We start from the raw sequence: 20,453 nt of genomic DNA on the forward strand, positions 1-20,453 counted from the left end.
CCGGGTAATAATCATACACTGGGGTCATACACTCGGGAGACACACCCATAATCGCAACCGTGAAGTGACATCCCTTGTTTGTGTCTACACACCCTCCTATTGTGCCTAGAGATGCACTCACTCTGTGTTGGAATCAGTACAGTAGTAAAAAAAAACTACCCCCCCCCCCCCCAAAAAAAAAAAAGAAAAAAAAAAAAAAAAAAAAAAAAAAAAAAAAAAAAAAAGAGAAAAGAAACACACCCCAAAACACAACAACATACACACCCCAAAAAAACCCCAAAAGAGAACAAAGCAAGAAAACATTACTTTAAGCGGGACACGAACCCTGTATCTACAAAACAAGCCTGTAACACCACTTACTTCTTTGTGTTTATTATTGTTGTACTCAACACACACCCATACACAGATATAACAACGACAATAACGTTTTATTCTCCTAAACTGTATGGCTACATTGTAGACAAGAATAAAAATAACTTTTATGTATACAAACCATTGCTACATACTAACGGACCCCAGTACTGTTTTAATCGTCCCTTTGAGACTAATAAAAACGCGCCACAGAAATGTCAGCAACACCAGCAGTATGGTAATATTAATATGTTTTCCAGTCATTCCGCTAGTCACAGAGACTTCAACAAAGGTGGACTGTCAACTTTGTTTTCTTCCCATTTTTAAGACATTTGTCACTTTGAACACTGGACAGAATGCATGTACAGGGCATTCTATTTACCACTGGCAATGGCGGTGCTTTGACGCGGGCTAACGCGCCAAAGAATAGAAGCCCAAGTATGTATCAATAAGAGTGCTCAGCTATTTTCTAATAACTTGCTTTTCTTACGCGTGGTTTTACGCGCTTTCAGCACGATGTCCTTTCAGTAATAACCGACATGTTTAGATGAACCACTTGAAAGCGACATGCCAACAAAACAAACACAAATTCATTTAGAATGTATCGAAAATACCCCCCTTAACGCTTCTTCTTCTGCTCATTTATTTAGTTATTTCCACCACATCCAGCCGGTCGCGAGGTACACTTTTCACTATTTTCTTGATGTCGATTCATAATGGATATGTAAGTGGCAGGTAGACAAAAAGACGCGTTTCCTAAACCTGCAATACGTACCATTGGGAGTTTGTTGGCTTGTAAAATCATTGGTAAGTTGCCGTTGAGACAGAGCATTCATTTACAATAACAAACACACGGAGTTTACAATCAGAAGAAATAACTCATGTTAACACAGTCATGCACTTTATTTAACAGGCACCAGCATATTTAAAATTTGTTTGTATATTTAACTTTTTGAAATATTATATTGTATATATATTCATGCATTTTAATTCACAACTGTGTATTTTATTCAGGCAAAATTCCATTCTGTTTTTCTTTGACTTCAATATCGACACAAAGAACTACATCGTACGATCCTTACATTTCTATGACATAAACCTCAACCAACATAGATGTAAAAAAAGGATAAAAGCTTAAATATAAAATGTTTTTTTATAATGTAGTCAATAAAATAAAAATGAGTGAATTAAAGTTTAGGAGAGAGTCGTGCTAGTAAACACTCCACAATACTAACTGTTTCTATATACATTTGTATTTATATTATTTTTCCACAATGCAAGTGGGTGCTGATTACAGTGATTTATTTGACTTACAATACTCGATTTTGTTTGTGTGTTGTTGTTTTTGTTTGGGTGGGGGTTGGATAACATTAGTATGGGTAAACATAGGATGAAAAGTATAACAGTTTCGGAAATAATAAGAATTGAGATTAAAAAAAAAATTGACGAAAATTATATCAAACATTTGTAAAAATCAAAACAAAAATTACTTTAAGCAGTTATAAATATTAGTCTCATTATATTTTGTTTAAAAAACAATAGTGCATAAGTACAGCGCTCGCTTGATGCGCGGTCGGTTTGGGATCGATCCCCGTCAGTGGGCCCATTGCGTTATTTCTCGCTCCAGCCAGTGCACCACGACCGATACATCAAAGGCCGTGGTATGTGCTATCCTGTCTATGGGATGGTGCATGTAAAAGATGCTGCTAATCGAAAAGAGTAGCCTATGAAGTGGCGACAGCGGGTTTCCTCTCTCAATATCTGTGTGGTCCTTAACCATATGTCTGACGCCGTAAATAAAATGTGTTGACTGCGTCGTTAAATAAAACATTTCCTTTCCTTTCCTTTCCAATAGTGCATAAATGTTGTTTAAAAAACATCTGTAAATTTACAATTGCATCAGTTTTATTTTCAAAGCCTATGTCTAAATTAGAATTGTTTATTCTTATGTTTGCAAACTTTCTCTAAATTAAAATTATTTTATTATTATTATTATTATTATTGTTATTATTATTTCCAAAACGTATTTTTAAATCAAAATTACATTACTTTTATTTTCTCTAAATTAGAATTGCTTTTTATTGTTATTTTCGCTGCCTTTCTCAAAATTAGGATTGTTTTATTATATCAAAACGTTTTCTCCAAATTATAATTGTATTGCTGTTATTTCCGAAATATCTCTCTCAAATATAAAATTAAATTGTTATTTCCGAAACTTTTTATTAAAATAAACTAAATAATATTAATGTCTAATAAACTTATCTGTCAATACAAATTACACATATGGTTATTTCCAAAGTTTTCTGCCATTTAAATTTATTCACAAAACGTTGTCACACAAACAAACATGAAGTATAGCATAAATCTTGTTATAAAGTTATTCATAAACGGTTTTTACGCAAACAGATGCATAATATATCTTTCTATAAAGTTATTCACACAATGTTGTTACGCAAACAAATAAATAAAGCATAAAAAATGTCTTGATATAAAAGAAGATAGTCTCAGTAAGACTATGCAGTAAACATCGTTTAGAAACCAGTATACCATTGCCATAACGTTGGCATGTCACCGAGTCGAATGCTCACAACCATGTCACCATTTTTCTCGAATGACTAGTCATGAACTTTAATTCCCAAACCACTGCACTTAATACTACAATAAGTGCCTTTTGCCGTTTATTTTATTCACCGTAACAGCTTTCAGGTGATATTTTCCATGTCTATGTGTCTACGCTAGATTCGAAACGTTCGTTATTATCGATACAATAACAATTATACATAACTAAATCATGTACATCGATACGTGAAATGACTTCACTTGGAAACTCGGTTTCTATTGCAGGCAGGAGTCTAATTTGAATGACGTTAACAAAAGGACAAATCGAGCAACACAACCTCTCAATACCGCCTGGACACATAACCGTAAATCGATTTTGAATCTCAATGTGCAAAGAATAGATAAACAGGCCGCTTTCGGTGTAATAAAAAGGGCAATGGGAGTTATTCAATAGTGACAGGCGAACAATAAGAATCATAAACCATCAAATGCATTTGACAAATATCACTAACTGAGTAATACCAACATGCAGGCCAAACACGACCGGCCCTATTCAACCCACAGTGTTCGAGATGGGCGCGACATACGGGGGAGAAGGAAATCAAACACTCAGTTAGAGGTACCTCAGTCAGAAGAACGTGAAGCGATTTACGGAAAATCTTCTATCGAAAGACAAAGGGACACTTCGCGAGACCAATATCGGCAACGGCCTGCCAACGAAAACAATAGAAACGATGGTAACTCTGGAACCACAGAGCACGAAGCTAGACAAAGGCCCGACTGCCACAGGGACATAACAACTGGTGATAGCAGTGACTATACCAGCGCCACGCGGACGTCAACAGCTGGCAGGCAAAGGCTAGGAGTACATGGGAATCCATTGATATCAAAACCAAGATCCTCCAGCGCTAAGGTATCCAATACGTTAGTAACAAATGATACGTTAGTAACAAATGATACGTTAGTAACAAATGACAGTAGAGTAACACGAACGACAGTCGCTGCAAAGCCACCAAGACCATACAGTGCCAAGGATTCCAGTATCTCAAGAGAAAGAGAGGCGAGAACGACATGTGATGTTCACAGTTTAAGGAGGCAAAGACCGACGAGTTCGAGACAAGAGTATGTAGTAAACGATGGTTGGAGAGGAAAGACAAAGCCGAGCACTGGTGTAGATCACGTGCCCTATTCCTGCTGGTCCCGTCCATCGTCCAGCATTAGAAGCACCTCTCGACCAGTCAGCGCCAGGTCAGGTGTAGCTAGACCCTTCCCTTCGTTACGTTCCGTGGCGGGAACTATAGAGATAATACGTCACTGGAGAAAGCAGAAGTACCGGAACCGGAAACGAAATCGCGAGTTTACCGAGCACGGCCACAATGCGCCCAACGACGGCCACAAATTGTTGAGGAGATCGAGACACGCGTTCGCGAACCAAGTACTGGAAGCCATGGATAGAGAAGCAGAAATCGCAAAAACGGTAAGTATATAACTATGTAAGTATTAAATGAATGAGTACACGTATGGATTAATGATTGCACGAACAAACAAATCAAATAGCCAGACTGTCTGTCTGTTCGCCCGTCTGTCCGTCAGTTAGTTCAAACTCCTGTCCAGTCACCTCTAAAAATATTTAAATACCTCTTTTATTCCTCTTTTAATTTTTTCACCCACTGATAAGCTCTTTTGCAGAGTTGGTGTATTTCCCGTTAGCCCCCTCCCCAAAATATTTCGTGCATCCACCACTGTGAAGAGAAAAGTAATATTTGTTTAACAACACCCCAGCACATTTTAAAATATGGCTATTTGGTATCTACTATTAAACAGCAGCAAGGGATCTTTCCTATAGACGGTACATCACATACCACGGACTTTGATATGCCTGTCGTGGGGCATTGCTATATACATCAGCTGAATACTGGGTATCATGTACAGCTATATATGACATTGTGAATGGAATATCAATACTAAAATTCGATTGTTAAAACTATTAAAACAACAGTATACACCGGACGTATGTTAGTGAATTGTATACTAGGTGCTCTCTGTTTGGTTGTATATTTATTTCAAGAACTCTTATGTACAAAGTGATCCACATTCAGCGTTACTGTAACGTCTGCATGCAATTATCAACATTTGGTATCACATCAAATACGCAATTATTAATAAATATTATCACCAATCAACAGACCTAACAACGATAATGATGTTATTAAATATACTGAACAACACAAGAAACGCAACAAAAGAAACGCGAATATTAATTTAGTTTCAATCCCATTGGTTTTTGTGTCCATTAAATTACCAATGTCTTGTGAACATTTTAAGCCCATTTTAAGAGTTTATTTGCCGAGTTAATTTGTCATGAAAAAAATATATATTAAAATATTCGCGTTCACCATAATCATCATCACCAATACCAGCACCACCATCATCATCATCATCACCGGCACCAGCACCACCATCATCATCACCACGATCACCACCACCACCACCACCCACCACCATCATCATCATCATCATCATCACCACCACCATATTTTGAGCGTTCCACGCAAGGTATCGTCAATGTGCACTAATCACTGCGGTGAGAAAACGTCAATATGTCTAACAAGATGGTATTGGTTATATTGTTGATCCGTTGTTGGAATCAGAAACAAGCGCTGTTTTCCCATCGCAAATTGGCTTTCTGTCACGGCTATATGAATGTGCTGTTCAGCTCAATACTCTGATATTGATATGGCTGGTTTTCAATAACTCAATCAACAACTCTTGTGTTTTCGAAGATCCGATTTGTATAGTTGTTTGTATCAGAATTTAAAGATTTTATGTTTATAATTTTAACTGAAAAATTGTTAAATGACATGCACAGACACATACCCCATCTGTCTGCGCCCACTTTCTCACTACCCATCTGTCACGTAAACACACTCACACACTCACACAAACACCACACGCACACGTACGTACACACACACACAAACATACACACAAAACACACATACATAAACACACACACTCACACTCACACTCACATAAACACACACTCACGCACACACACACACACACACACAGAGAGAGAGAGAGAGAGAGAGAGAGAGAGAGAGAGAGAGAGAGAGAGAGAGAGAGAGAGATATTGAGAGCACACACACACACACACACACACACACACGCGCGGAGACACACACATACACACACACACATAAACACACCCACCACACACACACACACACACACATACACACACACACACACACAAGCACAAACACCCAAACACGAACACTCAAACACACAAACACACACACACACACACACACACACACACACACACACACACAAGCATACACACATACACACACAGACACAAACACAGGCGCACACACATTCGCGCACACTCAAACACAAACACAAACATACATAAACATAAACACACACACACACACACACACATGCAAAATTATCTTTTAATGGACAATCTCTATTGCATCCAAATTTCCTTCTTAATATACAAAGACTGCAATAAATAAATACTATGACATTAATGTATTGCAACTGGATCTTTATGTGTATATTTAGAATTCTGTAGCTCTGTATTCTACCTTCCCTTTTTGTTATGTAGACACGAATGGTGGCCCAAGACAGATGTGCTTGAATGTTTAGTAAAATGATTGATTTAACTGGTAGCTACTGGATGTGTGATCAAGTCAGATCATAGGGTTTAACGTGCACATTCAGAGCAAGCTAATGTTTGTTTGTTTGTTTTGTTTAACGACACCACTGGAGCACATTGATTAATTAATCATCGGCTATTGGATGTCATACATTTGGTAATTCAGACCTGTAGTCATCAGAGTCAACCCGCTACATGCTTCTTAATGCAGCAAGAGATCTTTTTATAACAATAAGAATTAGACAGACAGGATAACACACACCACCGCCTTTGATATACCAGTCATGGTGCACTGGCTGGAACGAGAAAAAACTCAATCAGTTGAATGGATCCACTGAGGTGATTCGATCCTGCGACGCAAGCGCCTCAGGCGAGCACTAAACCGACTGATCTAAATCTCGCCCCAGCAAGCTATGTAGCACACGCGAAGATGAAACGGGCATTCTTTTCAACTTTACCGTATTAAAGACATTATCTGTACTTAAAGCCGCACACCCTAGTTCCATCTAGCGAAAAGAAATTATAATTTGGTTAATCTACAAACCTGTAACACACTTAGATCACGTTTTTATCAAATGGAGTGAAAAAGCAGGTTTTATATCGATAAATACCATGGGAATCCTCATGTCCCAATTGCTTGAAATAATTTTGAAAGTTAGTATTCTGGTGTCACCGGTAGATGTCGCACGAAGCACAACAATGCCAACGTCACGACAAATTTCACAGACTTGGGGTGCGTTCCTTCTACCTCTCCTGGACATGTTCCAACTGTTCTGTCCTGGTTGTATCCCCTCTCCAGATATCGTAAGACTTAGCAAAATTATTGGTTTTAAGGGTTTGTAACGTTTTGTATTGAGACACTTACTTGTCTGAACTTTATTGTTACTGAAAATGTTCACGAACTGTGAAGAAAAATCTCACAAATGAACAACAACAAATCGGATGTTGATTGCGCGAACCGTGCACGAGAAAACAAACCGAACCAAAATGATAACGGTCACGTGGTATACCAACGTCTGTGACATTGAAATGGAAATATCCCCTCTAAAAATAGATTAGACCTTGTCTGCTCAACGTTTTTTTCTCAGAGGCCCGTGCCATTTTATGAAATACGAAAAATGCATTTTGCGGTATTACAAAAACCAGGATTACCAGGATTACCAAAAAACACTTCAGGTGAATGGAAATGTATATTCTAAATAATAAACGGTAAGTAAAGTGCAATTTTATTTGTAAAAAAATGAGTTTAATAGCGAAAAACAACGCCGTAATGGTTAACAACTAGCCGTAACTAGGGTGTGTCCCTTTAATAAACAGTGTAAAATATTTCAGGCTATTATAACTTCCAAGAAAGTTTTTTTCTCCAGATTTAATCCAAGGGTGGGTGGGGAGGGGGGTATTATTTATATCCAATGTGTATATGCCGATCGATACGCTGCAGGTAGGAGTTTCAACCACATGTGTTACTTTGTCGTCCATAGGATTTAATTTGGTGGTATGCACCCTTGTGTGTTCCAGCGGCGGACGCGGACATTCTGGTGGTACTGCAAGGTGATCAAGGCCGTGGTGAAGCTGGCGCTCGACATGCAGAAACTGTCCATGCAGAAGACGGAACAGACCCCGATATCGGAGATGTACTACATCAACGTGGCCGGACCCAGCATCCAGGAGGACGACGCGGACGACAGCCAGATCCTGTTCTTTGACAAGTCGTGGTTCTCCAGGAAACGGGCTGTAAGTGGGGCCGCCCATATAGTCAAAACATTACACCCTCCCCCAAAAGACATGGTTAGGTCTAGAGCTGTTTGAAATGGGCTGTAAGTGGGGCCGCCCATATAGTCAAAACATTACCCCCCCCCCCCCCCCACAAAAAAAAAGAAAAAAAAAAAGAAAGAAAAGAAGACATGGTTAGGTCTAGAGCTGTTTGAAACGGGCTGTAAGTGGGGCCGCCTATATAGTCAAAACTTTACACCCCCAAAAGACACGGTTAGGTCTAGAGCTGTTTGAAACGGGCTGTAAGTGGGACCGCCTATATAGTCAAAACATTACACCCCCCACCCCCCAAAAAGACACGGTTAGGTCTAGAGCTGTTTGAAACGGGCTGTAAGTGGGGCCGCCCATATAGTCAAAATATTCCCCCCCCCCCCAAAAAAAAAAAAAGAAGAAGAAGAAGAAGATATGGTTAGGTCAAGAGCTGTTTGAAACGGGCTGTACGTGGGGCCGCCTATATAGTCAAAACATTACACCCGCCAAAAGACATGGTTAGGTCTAGAGCTGTTTGAAACGGGCTGTAAGTGGGGCCGCCCATATAGTCAAAACATTACACCCCCCAAAAAAAAAGAGAAGAAGAAGACACGGTTAGGTCTAGAGCTGTTTGAAACGGGCTGTAAGTGGGGCCGCCTATATAGTCAAACCATTACACCCCCTCCCCCCAGACCCAAAAGACACGGTTAGGTCTAGAGCTGTTTGAAACGGGCCGCCCATATAGTCAAAATATTATCCCCCCCCCCAAAAAAAGGACACGGTTAGGTCTAGAGCTGTTTGAAACGGGCCGCCCATATAGTCAAAATATTACCCCCCCCCCCCAAAAAAAAGGACACGGTTAGGTCTAGAGCTGTTTGAAACGGGCTGTAAGTGGGGCCGCCCATATAGTCAAAACATTACACACACACCCCCACAAAAAAAAGAAGAAGAAGAAGAAGAAAAAGACATGGTTAGGTCTAGAGCTGTTTGAAACGGGCTGTAAGTGGGGCCGCCTATATAGTCAAACCATTACCCATACAAAAAACAAACATGATTAGGTATAGAGCTGTTTGAAACGGGCCGCCCATATAGTCAAAATATTATCTCCCCCCCCCAAAAAAAAAAGAAAAAAAAGAAGAAGAAAGACACGTTAGGTCTAGAGCTGTTTGAAACGGGCTGTACGTGGGGCCGCCTATATAGTCAAAACATTATAACCCCCAAAAGACATGGTTAGGTCTAGAGCTGTTTGAAACGGGCTGTAAGTGGGGCCGCCTATATAGTCAAACCATTACACCCCCCCCCCCCCCCCCCAGCCCCAAAAGACACGGTGAAGTCTAGAGCTGTTTGAAACGGGCCGCCCATATAGTCAAAATATTATCTCCCCCCCCCCCCCCCCAAAAAAAGAAGAAGCAAGACACGTTAGGTCTAGAGCTGTTTGAAACGGGCTGTAAGTGGGGCCGCCCATATAGTCAAAACATTACACACACACCCCAAAAGACATGGTTAGGTCTAGAGCTGTTTGAAACGGGCTGTAAGTGGGGCCGCCTATATAGTCAAACCATTACACCCCCCCCCCCCCCCAGCCCCAAAAGACACGGTGAGGTCTAGAGCTGTTTGAAACGGGCCGCCCATATAGTCAAAATATTATCTTCCCCCCCCCTCCCCAAAAAAAAGAAGAAGAAAGACACGTTAGGTCTAGAGCTGTTTGAAACGGGCTGTAAGTGGGGCCGCCCATATAGTCAAAACATTACACCCCTCCTCCCCCCCAAAAAAAAAGAAGAAGAAAAGAAGACATGGTTAGGTCTAGAGCTGTTTGAAACGGGCTGTAAGTGGGGCCGCCCATATAGTCAAAACATTACACACACACCCCAAAAGACATGGTTAGGTCTAGAGCTGTTTGAAACGGGCCGCCCATATAGTCAAAATATTACCCCCCCCAAAAAAGAAGAAAAAAAAAGAAAAAAAAAAAGAAGACACAGTTAGGTCTAGAGCTGTTTGAAACGGGCTGTACGTGGGGCCGCCTATATAGTCAAAACATTACAACCCCCAAAAGACATGGTTAGGTCTAGAGCTGTTTGAAACGGGCTGTAAGTGGGGCCGCCCATATAGTCAAAACATTACACCCCTCTCCCCCCCAAAAAAAAAAAGAAGAAGAAAAGAAGACATGGTTAGGTCTAGAGCTGTTTGAAACGGGCTGTACGTGGGGCCGCCTATATAGTCAAAACATTACAACCCCCAAAAGACATGGTTAGGTCTAGAGCTGTTTGAAACGGGCTGTAAGTGGGGCCGCCCATATAGTCAAAACATTACACCCCCCCCCCCAAAAAAAAAAAAAAAGAAGAAGAAGAAAAGAAGACATGTTTAGGTCTAGAGCTGTTTGAAACGGGCTGTAAGTGGGGCCGCCCATATAGTCAAAACATTACACCCCCCCCACCCAAAAAAAAAAAAAAAAGAAGAAGAAGAAAAGAAGACATGTTTAGGTCTAGAGCTGTTTGAAACGGGCTGTAAGTGGGGCCGCCTATATAGTCAAAACATTACTCATAGAAAAAACAAACATGATTAGGTCTAGAGCTGTTTGAAACGGGCTGTACGTGGGGCCGCCTATATAGTCAAAACATTACAACCCCCAAAAGACATGGTTAGGTCTAGAGCTGTTTGAAATGGGCTGTAAGTGGGGCCGCCCATATAGTCAAAACATTACACACACCCCCAAAAAAAGAAGAAAAAAAAAAGACATGGTTAGGTCTAGAGCTGTTTGACACGGGCTGTAAGTGGGGCCGCCCATATAGTCAAAACATTACACCCCCACCCCCTCCCAAAAAAAAAAGAAGAAGAAAAGAAGACATGGTTAGGTCTAAAGCTGTTTGACACGGGCTGTAAGTGGGGTCGCCTATATAATCAAAACATTACCCATACAAAAAACAAACATGATTAGGTATAGAGCTGTTTGAAACGGGCTGTAAGTGGGGCCGCCCATATAGTCAAAACATTACACCCCCACCCCCTCCCCAAAAAAAAAGAAGAGAAGAAAGAAGACATGGTTAGGTCTAGAGCTGTTTGAAACGGGCTGTAAGTGGGGCCGCCTATATAATCAAAACATTACCCATACAAAAAACAAACATGATTAGGTATAGAGCTGTTTGAAACGGGCTGTAAGTGGGGCCGCCCATATAGTCAAAACATTACACCCCCACCCCCTCCCAAAAAAAAAAGAAGAAGAAAAGAAGACATGGTTAGGTCTAGAGCTGTTTGAAACGGGCTGTAAGTGGGGCCGCCTATATAATCAAAACATTACCCATACAAAAAACAAACATGATTAGGTATAGAGCTGTTTGAAACGGGCTGTAAGTGGGGCCGCCTATATAGTCAAAACATTGCCCTCTCCACCCCCACCCCCCAAAAAAAAAGCACCCCCCCCAAAAAAAAACCCTCCAAAACCCGTGATTAGGTCTAGAGAGCTATTTGAAACGGGTTGTAAGTGAGGTATCCAGTGGCGGATCCAGAAAATCCATTTAGCAGGGGCCCCAATGACATGAGGCGGAATGTCAATGGAACTTTGGGGGAGGTTTGGAGGGGATCGTAAAAAAAAAGAGAAAATTAATATATCATAAAATTATAACTGTCGCAAAATTTAGTGGGGCCTAGAGCTGTTTGAAACGGGTTGTATGTGAGGTATCGTGTACATAGTCAAATGAGTTAAAAACCATGGTTGGGCCCCATGCTGTTCGAAGATTGCTCACATGGGTGTGGGAGAGGTTCATGTTTTGACTGATAAGAGTTTGTTCCCTTTGATTATAAACTATTTCTTTTCAATAAATTTGACTGAGAAGAGTTTGGTCCCTTTGATCTTAAACTAATTTTCCATTGCTGTTAAAGTTAACGGGTTTGTTTAACGACACCACTAGTGCACATTGATGTATTAATAATCGGCTTTTGGTGGTGAAACATTTGATAACGTTTGATATGAAATCAACCACTATTTTGCCAAATGCCCATTCGACTCTGCATTGTGCAGAGAGGACAAAATTGTGATTGATTCCATGAATCTCTGTCTAGTGCCTCGTCTATAGGAGGACAGACACTCCCGAGGAGATCCTTTACGGGAGATTCCATCCCTCATGCACCGCCAAAACGAGGACTGCCACTCCAAGACTAGTTTATTTAATTAAAACTTGCACCGGTCAGAGCTCATTGGACCACGTACATCTGTGATGACATGCGCTCATGAATCACTGTCATAGCAGTGGTGATATAAGGTGTTCGCGAGAAAGATATGCATACCATGCCCCACCGGCGGCACCCGTCATTAGTACTGCCACCACAGCTGTCGTTTGTCAAAAAAAAAAATGTGCAAGAGTTTCACCACAAAGATGAAAAAGTATACATAAGATCAAAATATTGAATAGCATCGGCCATTATTTTGGTCAGTGTATAGAATTAAAATGTTGCTTATTGTGTTTCAGACATCTCGCGTGCCTGAATGGGCACAGGCTAGCACGCTGAAGGCACCGGAGGAAAGAACAGAAGACGAAATTCGTCATCTTCACAATCTTCTACTCAACATGCGCAGTTTCAAAGAAAAGTTTACCGAAGAGATGCGTCTAAAAATCTGTCAAGCTGTTCGATATACAAAGTGAGTCTTTGTGCTTAAAACTCCAGACCCGTAGCCAAGATTTTGAGAGGGTGGGGCCTCACACGAGGACGCGTAGCGCCCGAGTTGCTTAGCGGGGGGAGGAGGGTTCGTGGCATATTGAAAAGAAAAGTCACCAGTAGGGGGGTGGACCGACCTCCGTTAGGCTACGGGCCTGAACTCTGATATACAACGTGCTTAAAGGAACATTCCTGAGTTTGCTGCACTTTTTAAGATGTTATCGACTAACAGAGACATTTTAACGATTGTAATTGCATATCAAATATATTTTTATGCATAACATATTAGTGGCTTTATATTAAACGTGTTTTTTATCGTTATAATATTTGTACTAGGTTAAATTTCATCTTATTTCCTAAAATATAGTTTTTTCGTACGTACGAAATTACTTGAAGACAAAATCCAGTTTTGGGTTCTTACATATATTAAGACAACCAGAAACACATTGACTATACAGACACTGAAACTCTAAACAAGAAACTATATTTAATATGCAAGCTTAATCGTAGAAGTATTTTATTAGTCGGAAACATCTTACAATGCAGCAAACTCAGGAATGTCCCTTTAAAACTCTGTAAAGCTATTCGATATACAACGTAAGAGTTTCTGTTTTACAATCTGTCACACTTTCGAAGGTAAGTTTTTTTTTAACAAGGTATGAGCTGTCCACATTTTAAATGCGTGTTTTAACACAATATCTTCAGGTGCGACAAAGGACGAGTGATTCTCCGCCAAGGTCATCTTGGGCTGGATTTCTACTTCATCTTTTCGGGGTCAGTGTTCATCCAGATAGACATCGAGGACAAGGCGACAGGGACCATCAACACCAGCACGGAGAATGTCATCAGACACGGAGAGTCATTTGGGGTAAGAGGTGTTTAATATGAGAGAGAGAAGGATGGACGGATATATATCGAACCTGTCTATGGCGGCCACTCGTGGGACATGACAAAAGTGGCCGCCATAGAGAGGTGGCCGCCGTGTGCAAGTCATATATAAGTCCGAATTTTTCAAAACAATTACACGTATGTTGCAATAGAACTATTAAGGAGCCATATACATGTGCAAAAACGTAATTAAAAACAAGACAAAAAATTATCATCTATATGAAATTTTATTAAGTGAAAAAGAGAATATTTAACAAACAACAGAATAACGGAGCACTGTTCTGCGCATTAAAGTCAGAGGGCTGGTTGTTATCATAATCTGCCAACACCTCCGCTTTTCTCTTTAAAATGCCATCAATCTGAGTTCTACCCACCCCGAAATGTTCAGCAATTTTTCTAGCACTCAATTTGTCTTTCTCTGATTTTTTAATGACCTCTACTCTCTGCTCCAACGTTAACGCGATCGGCTTACTGGGTTTAGATGGCATTTTGAAAATCCAGATTAAAAACACTTGTTAATTAACGAACACAGCTAAGCGACCGACGACCTTTAAAGGACCGCTGTTTATCAAGCCAATTGGTTATATCAACAAACACATCTTACGGTTTTTTTTATGATTGCCGACATTTCTTTATAACTTGCACTAAAAAACAATTGTGGCCGCGATAGCAGGTTCATTTTCGCTTTTTTATGACAAAAGTGTGGCCGCTGGCCGCGTTGAGCAGGTGGTTGCCATATAGAGGTAAAATATATAGTAAAATTCATTGGGGGACCTCAGGGTGGCCGCCATGGACAGGTGGCCGCCATATGGAGGTGGCCGCGAAGGCAGGGTTGACTGTATATATATATATATATATATATATATATATATATATATATATATATATATATATATATATACAGTGCTGTCCGGTGTATCGGCGCACCTAAGCATTCAAGGACCATTTTCTATGTGAACACTGTGAAATACTTTTTAAAATGTGTCTATCACCAATGAACAGGGCATAATCTGAAATACACTACAAATTGTTTTATGTCTGTAGTAAATAAACATTTCAAAATGGTGCATAAATATAGACACCCCCTTGTATCCAAAACGATTTGCATGTCCGGTGATTCGGCGCAGTAGATGTGGAATGTTGACCCCGCTATTTATAGACAGCGTATGACCTCATTTTTAGCCCATAAACGCTACACTATTGTCCCAAAATTATTTTAGTACTTTTTTATTTTGTCTTGTTAAAAATATTACTATGATAATGAACGATCACACATGACCCATCTCATGATCAGTTTCGGAAATGTTTTCTTGAGTGGCACAGTACTGTAGATGCATACATGTTCATTGTTATGCATGGCTAAGATGCCTACATGGATTTTATTTTTCTCGGGTAGATTGTGCACACACGTGGATCTTATTTCGCTTTTATTTTTTTACAACAATGTGACCTGGAATGACTGTCAATTAAGGTGTAAAATTTTCGTTTTGTTTGCATTTGTCTGTGTTTTCTATTTCAGTTTAAATAAAAATAACCGAACAAAAATAATTACATTTATACTGTTTGCTATAATTTTAAAAATGCGGGAAAGGTGTTTTCAGACTGGTTTTAACATTATTAATATCAATAAGGCTGACCTACTTCGCGTTTATATACACGAAAACAGGTGAATGATTTATTTTGAAATTATGATATAATTGTTGATAATTCTAAAAAAAAAAAAATTGCACCCTTAACAATAAATATGTTGATACTTGATTAACCATTGAAAAAGAAATTGAACTTTAATTCGTTAAAAACACCGACAACATGACAACTTCCTAAACATACTTAAGCAAAATATCAAGTGCACCGAATCACCGGACGCGCCGATACACCGGACACGGTTGTATATATACATGTGTGTGTGTATATATATATATATATATATATATATATATATATATATATATATAGAGAGAGAGAGAGAGAGAGAGAGAGAGAGAGAGAGAGAGAGAGAGAGAGAGAGAGAGAGAGAGAGAGAGAGAGAGAGAGAGAGAGAGGGAGGGGGGCAGGCAAACAGACGGACAAACAGACGATATATATATTAACTTTACACCCGCATTCTAGGCCTAATTTCACGAAACGTCGTAAGCCTCGGTTTGCACGTAGACGTACATCTACGACTAACTCACAATTCTTATTACTATTAAAGGGACATTCCTGAGTTTGCTGCATTGTAAAATGTTTCCGACTAATAAAATACTTCTACGATTAAATTTACATATTAAATATATTTTCTTGTTTAGAATATCAGTGTCTGTATATTCAATGTGTTTCTGATCGTCTAAATATTTGTAAGAAGCCCAAACTGGATTTTGTTTTTAAATAATTTCGTACGTACAAATTTTTTTTATTTAAAAAAATAAAATGAAATTTGCGCTAGTACAAATATTAGAACGATGAGAAACACGTTTAATATACAGCCACTAATATGTTATGCAGGAAAATATATTTGATATGTAATTACAATCGTTAAAAAGTCTCTGTTAGTCGATAAGATCTTTAAAATCGCAGAAAACTCGGGAATGTCCCTTTAACAGTGCAACTAATTCAGTTTAAAGTACACCTATTTCATTTTGTTTCGCCTTGACAATGCACCATCTTCTGTAATGATGTCATTTTCTGCGTGAAACAGATGCCAAACACAGGCAAACGAACGGCAGGTTTAAATGCTAACCAAACACTAAACTAACGATGTTTTGTGAATTGACTCCAGGCCCTATGCTTATAAACCTTAAAGTCTAGACTTTAATAAGGTCCAGACTTTAACGTCATGGCAACGCCATTCAAATAACATTACGTTAAGGCCTGGACTTTATTAAAGTCTACCGGCCTTGGTGGCGTCGTGGTTAGGCCATCGGTCTACAGGCTGGTAGGTAATGGGTTCGGATCCCAGTCGAGGCATGGGATTTTTAATCCAGATACCGACTCCAAACCCCGAGTGAGTGCTCCGCAAGGCTCAATGGGTAGGTGTAAAGCACTTGCATCGACCAGTGATCCATAACTGGTTCAACAAAGGCCATGGTTTGTGCTATCCTGCCTGTGGGAAGCGCAAATAAAAGATCCCTTGCTGCTAATCGGAAAGAGTAGCCCATGTAGTGGCAACAGCGGGTTTCCTCTCAAAATATGTGTGATCCGTAACCATATGTCTGACGCCTTATAACCGTAAATAAAATGTCTTGAGTGCGTCGTTAAATAAAACAGACTTTAAGTTTTATAAGCACAGGCCCTGGTCATTTGGACTTGGTGCTGTATTTCATCTTCCATCTTGGCAGGGGGCAGTTATTGTCCAGATTCGGGCACTTTTGTTTCATCCTGGCAAAAATCAGCCTGCCCCCACCCTGCTAACATAGGAGTCCATACGCCTGTGATAATATTCAGTAATAACAAAAGTAATAGACGTGAAAGATGGCCCCAGCCTGTAAGGACTTTTTCGACATGAATAATTTTCAGACGTATCAGACACTCATTATTTACAAAGCATCATCAAATACTATAGCTGTATTACTTATAGGCATATATGAGACTTACAGTTACACAAAAAATAATATATGGACAAACAAATTGAAATCTATCGAAATTCGTAAAGTATCACCGATTGAAGACGAAATTTGACTGAAAAGAGTTTGTTCCCTTTAACAATAACCTATTTCAATAAACGTTAAAGTTTGTTTTGTTTTACAACACCACTAGAGCACATTAATTTCTTAATCATCGGCTATTAGATGTCAAACAGTTGGTAATTGTAACATATAGTCTTAGAAAGGAAACCACTACACTGTTCCATTAGTAACGAGGGATCTTTTAGATGCACCATCCTACAGACAGCCGAATTGGTCCACAGACGGGGATCGATGCTACACCGACCGCGTATCAAGCGAGCACCTTTAGCATGTCACGCCCCTATTTCAATAACAGGATTGTCGGTCTTGGTAGTATAGTGGTTACGTCATCGGACTTAGGCTGGTAGGTACTGGGTTCGCATCCTGATACCGGCTCTCACCCAGAGCGAGTTTAACGAGTCAGTGGATATGTTTAAGGTCACTAACCACTAACCCACTATCCTGTATAGCTGAGGTGTGTGCCCAGGACAGCGTACTTGATCTATAATTGTATATGAGCACGAAAATCTGTATCCGGCAAATGAAAAAAAAATGTTAGTAAAAGGTTTGTAGGAGTCTAATATGATTATTTAGCACATGCGTCAGTCTAAAAAGGAGAAAAAACACACTACCACTTTCTGATTAGCCGCAAATAAGGTTCAATCATGCTGTTCTGGGCACATACCTCAGCTATCTGGGCTGTCTATGCAGCATAGTGGATTAATAGCTAGATGTTAGAGAGAGAGAGAGAGAGAGAGAGAGAGAGAGAGAGAGAGAGAGAGAGAGAGAGAGAGAGAGAGAGAGAGAGAGAGAGAGAGAGAGAGAGAGACCTGTTTTTGCTATTGTGCCACCCTACGATTAAAAAATTAATTATTAACGTAATGCATTTGAAATGGTTACACATTGCTGTTTGTGCATATATTAGTTTACATCCTAGCGACATTATTATATAATGTTTTATAGTTAGTTACTAGTGTAATACAATATATTTGGACATGGAAATGATGATGATGATATAAAATTTAGTTTCTACAATTAATTACCGCCGACTTCCATTCTGCGCCGTCAATGCAGATAAACAAAAACATGGGCAAAGATAACATTGTATATTGTCTCTGTAATATGTCTGTAGGAAATCGCCCTGTTGGGAGAGGACGGGAAGAGGTCCGCGTGTGTGATCTGCCGAGAACCCACGGAACTGTTCACTCTGGACAAGGCCACGTTCCTGGAAGTGTGTCCAGGAATATTCGAGAAAGAACTCCAAGAGAAGACGAAATTTGCCAGGTATCCTCAATACTTAGTGCAGTGTTAGGCAGGCAAGCACGTAAAGTGAGTCTGTTTTGTTTAACACCACCACTAGAGCACATTGATTTATTCATTTCCGGTTGTTGGATGTCAAACATTCTGTCTTTAGAGGAACCCCTCTACATTTTCCCCATTAGTAAAACAGGATCCTTTATATGCACCTTCGAACAGAGAGGATAGCGCATACCACGGCCTTTGGTATATCAGTCGTGATGCACTGCTTGGGGCAGTTGAAATCCAATGCGTCTACCTGAGATAAAAGTTAGTTTGTTTTGTTTAACGACACCACTAGAGCACATTGATATGTTAATCATCGGCTATTGGATGTCAAACATTTGGTAGCTCTGACACATAGTCTTCAGAGGAAACCCTTTCAATTTAGTTAAAATGGATCTTTTATATGTACTTTCATTCAGCCTTTAATATATAAGTTGTGGGGGCACTGGTTGGAACGGGAAAAGTCACTGGGTCAACCAAAGAGGTTCGATCCTACGACCCCAAGCAAGCGCTCTACCCACTGAGCTAAAGCAGGAGGAGGTGGTGGTGAGGGGATGGTGGTTGTAGTGATGGGATGGTGGTGGTGAAGTGGAGGATGTTTGTGATCGGATGGGCGGGTGGACAGGCAAGCAGAAAAACTGGGCTGGTTGGCAAAAGGTATTTTATGTCAATGAGAAATTGTTTGTTAGAGCAGAAACTATAGTCTGTCCCATTCTCCAGCAATTTATTATTTTTTTATTTTTATTTGCAAACAATTTAAGTTTGGTTTGACGTAAGGAGAAAAGTAAAAGTGTTTTGGAAATAACAAAAGAAATACAATGTCTGTGTGCAATTTATAAAACAATCGGCTCGGAAATAAATAACTACAAATAAATACCACAGTAGGAATATCTCTAGTTAACGTTTATTTCTTGAAAATCACCAGATGTTTGATTGCTGTAAATCCTTTTTGAGAAATATCCACCAACCACCCACAGCTGGTCACTTCCAGTAAATAAATAAATAAATAACCCTTAGCTGTTGGAGTATATTATTCTGATCTTATCCAGAACACACTAAACCAAAATCTATTACGTTTTCTGTGTGATCGTAATTTCAGAAATTACATTAATTATGGATGGCATTCTTTGCTTTGTAATGAGAAAATTGGCGTTATCTAATTTCTTTTATCTTCGACTGTGCAGCCGTATTCTGGTTAAACAGAGAGCAACCCAATAAGCGAAACCAATAACCAGCATGAGAGCTATATCACAGCACGTACAGTCAGATAGGCCTTTAGTCAGCCAGTGGGAGCAGCGATGTTTTTTTTTTTTTTTTTTTATTATTTTTTTTTTATATATATGCCCCCCACTTTGAACAATTATTCTGAGAAGCCTATCAGTTTGTATGAAGGTGCCAAAAAGTGTGTGTGCGGGGCGTAGGAGCGGAGCTTCGGTTACGCATGCGCACCGGCTTGACTTTCCATAATTATAATCCTTGAAAGGAATTAAAACAACCGAAAAAATACGTTTTTAGTTACTTTAAACAAAAGAAACTTTAACTTTTAGTCAGCCAATAAACCGTATAGTAGAGTCTTCCTAATGTTTGTTTAATGGTTCTCATATCTACACAATTTACTTGTTCATAATCTGCACGATGCTAAAGCTAGC

At 39.7% G+C, this 20,453-nt stretch overlaps 1 protein-coding gene across 1 annotated transcript in view; it reads left to right on the forward strand.

Moving 5' to 3' along the window:
- Positions 1–3,232: 3,232 nt before the first annotated feature.
- Positions 3,233–20,453, forward strand: part of LOC121380422 — a 26,449-nt gene continuing 9,228 nt past the window's right edge. Inside the window, exons 1-5 of the mRNA XM_041509234.1 lie at positions 3,233–4,387; positions 8,096–8,311; positions 12,784–12,953; positions 13,676–13,838; positions 18,635–18,786. Of these exons, the coding sequence (XP_041365168.1) occupies positions 3,437–4,387; positions 8,096–8,311; positions 12,784–12,953; positions 13,676–13,838; positions 18,635–18,786 (1,652 nt within the window). The 5' untranslated portion in view covers positions 3,233–3,436. The remainder of the gene's footprint in view (positions 4,388–8,095; positions 8,312–12,783; positions 12,954–13,675; positions 13,839–18,634; positions 18,787–20,453) is intronic.

Source organism: Gigantopelta aegis, chromosome 9 (genome assembly GCF_016097555.1).
Source record: "Gigantopelta aegis isolate Gae_Host chromosome 9, Gae_host_genome, whole genome shotgun sequence".
In the NCBI taxonomy this organism is placed as follows: domain Eukaryota; kingdom Metazoa; phylum Mollusca; class Gastropoda; order Neomphalida; family Peltospiridae; genus Gigantopelta; species Gigantopelta aegis.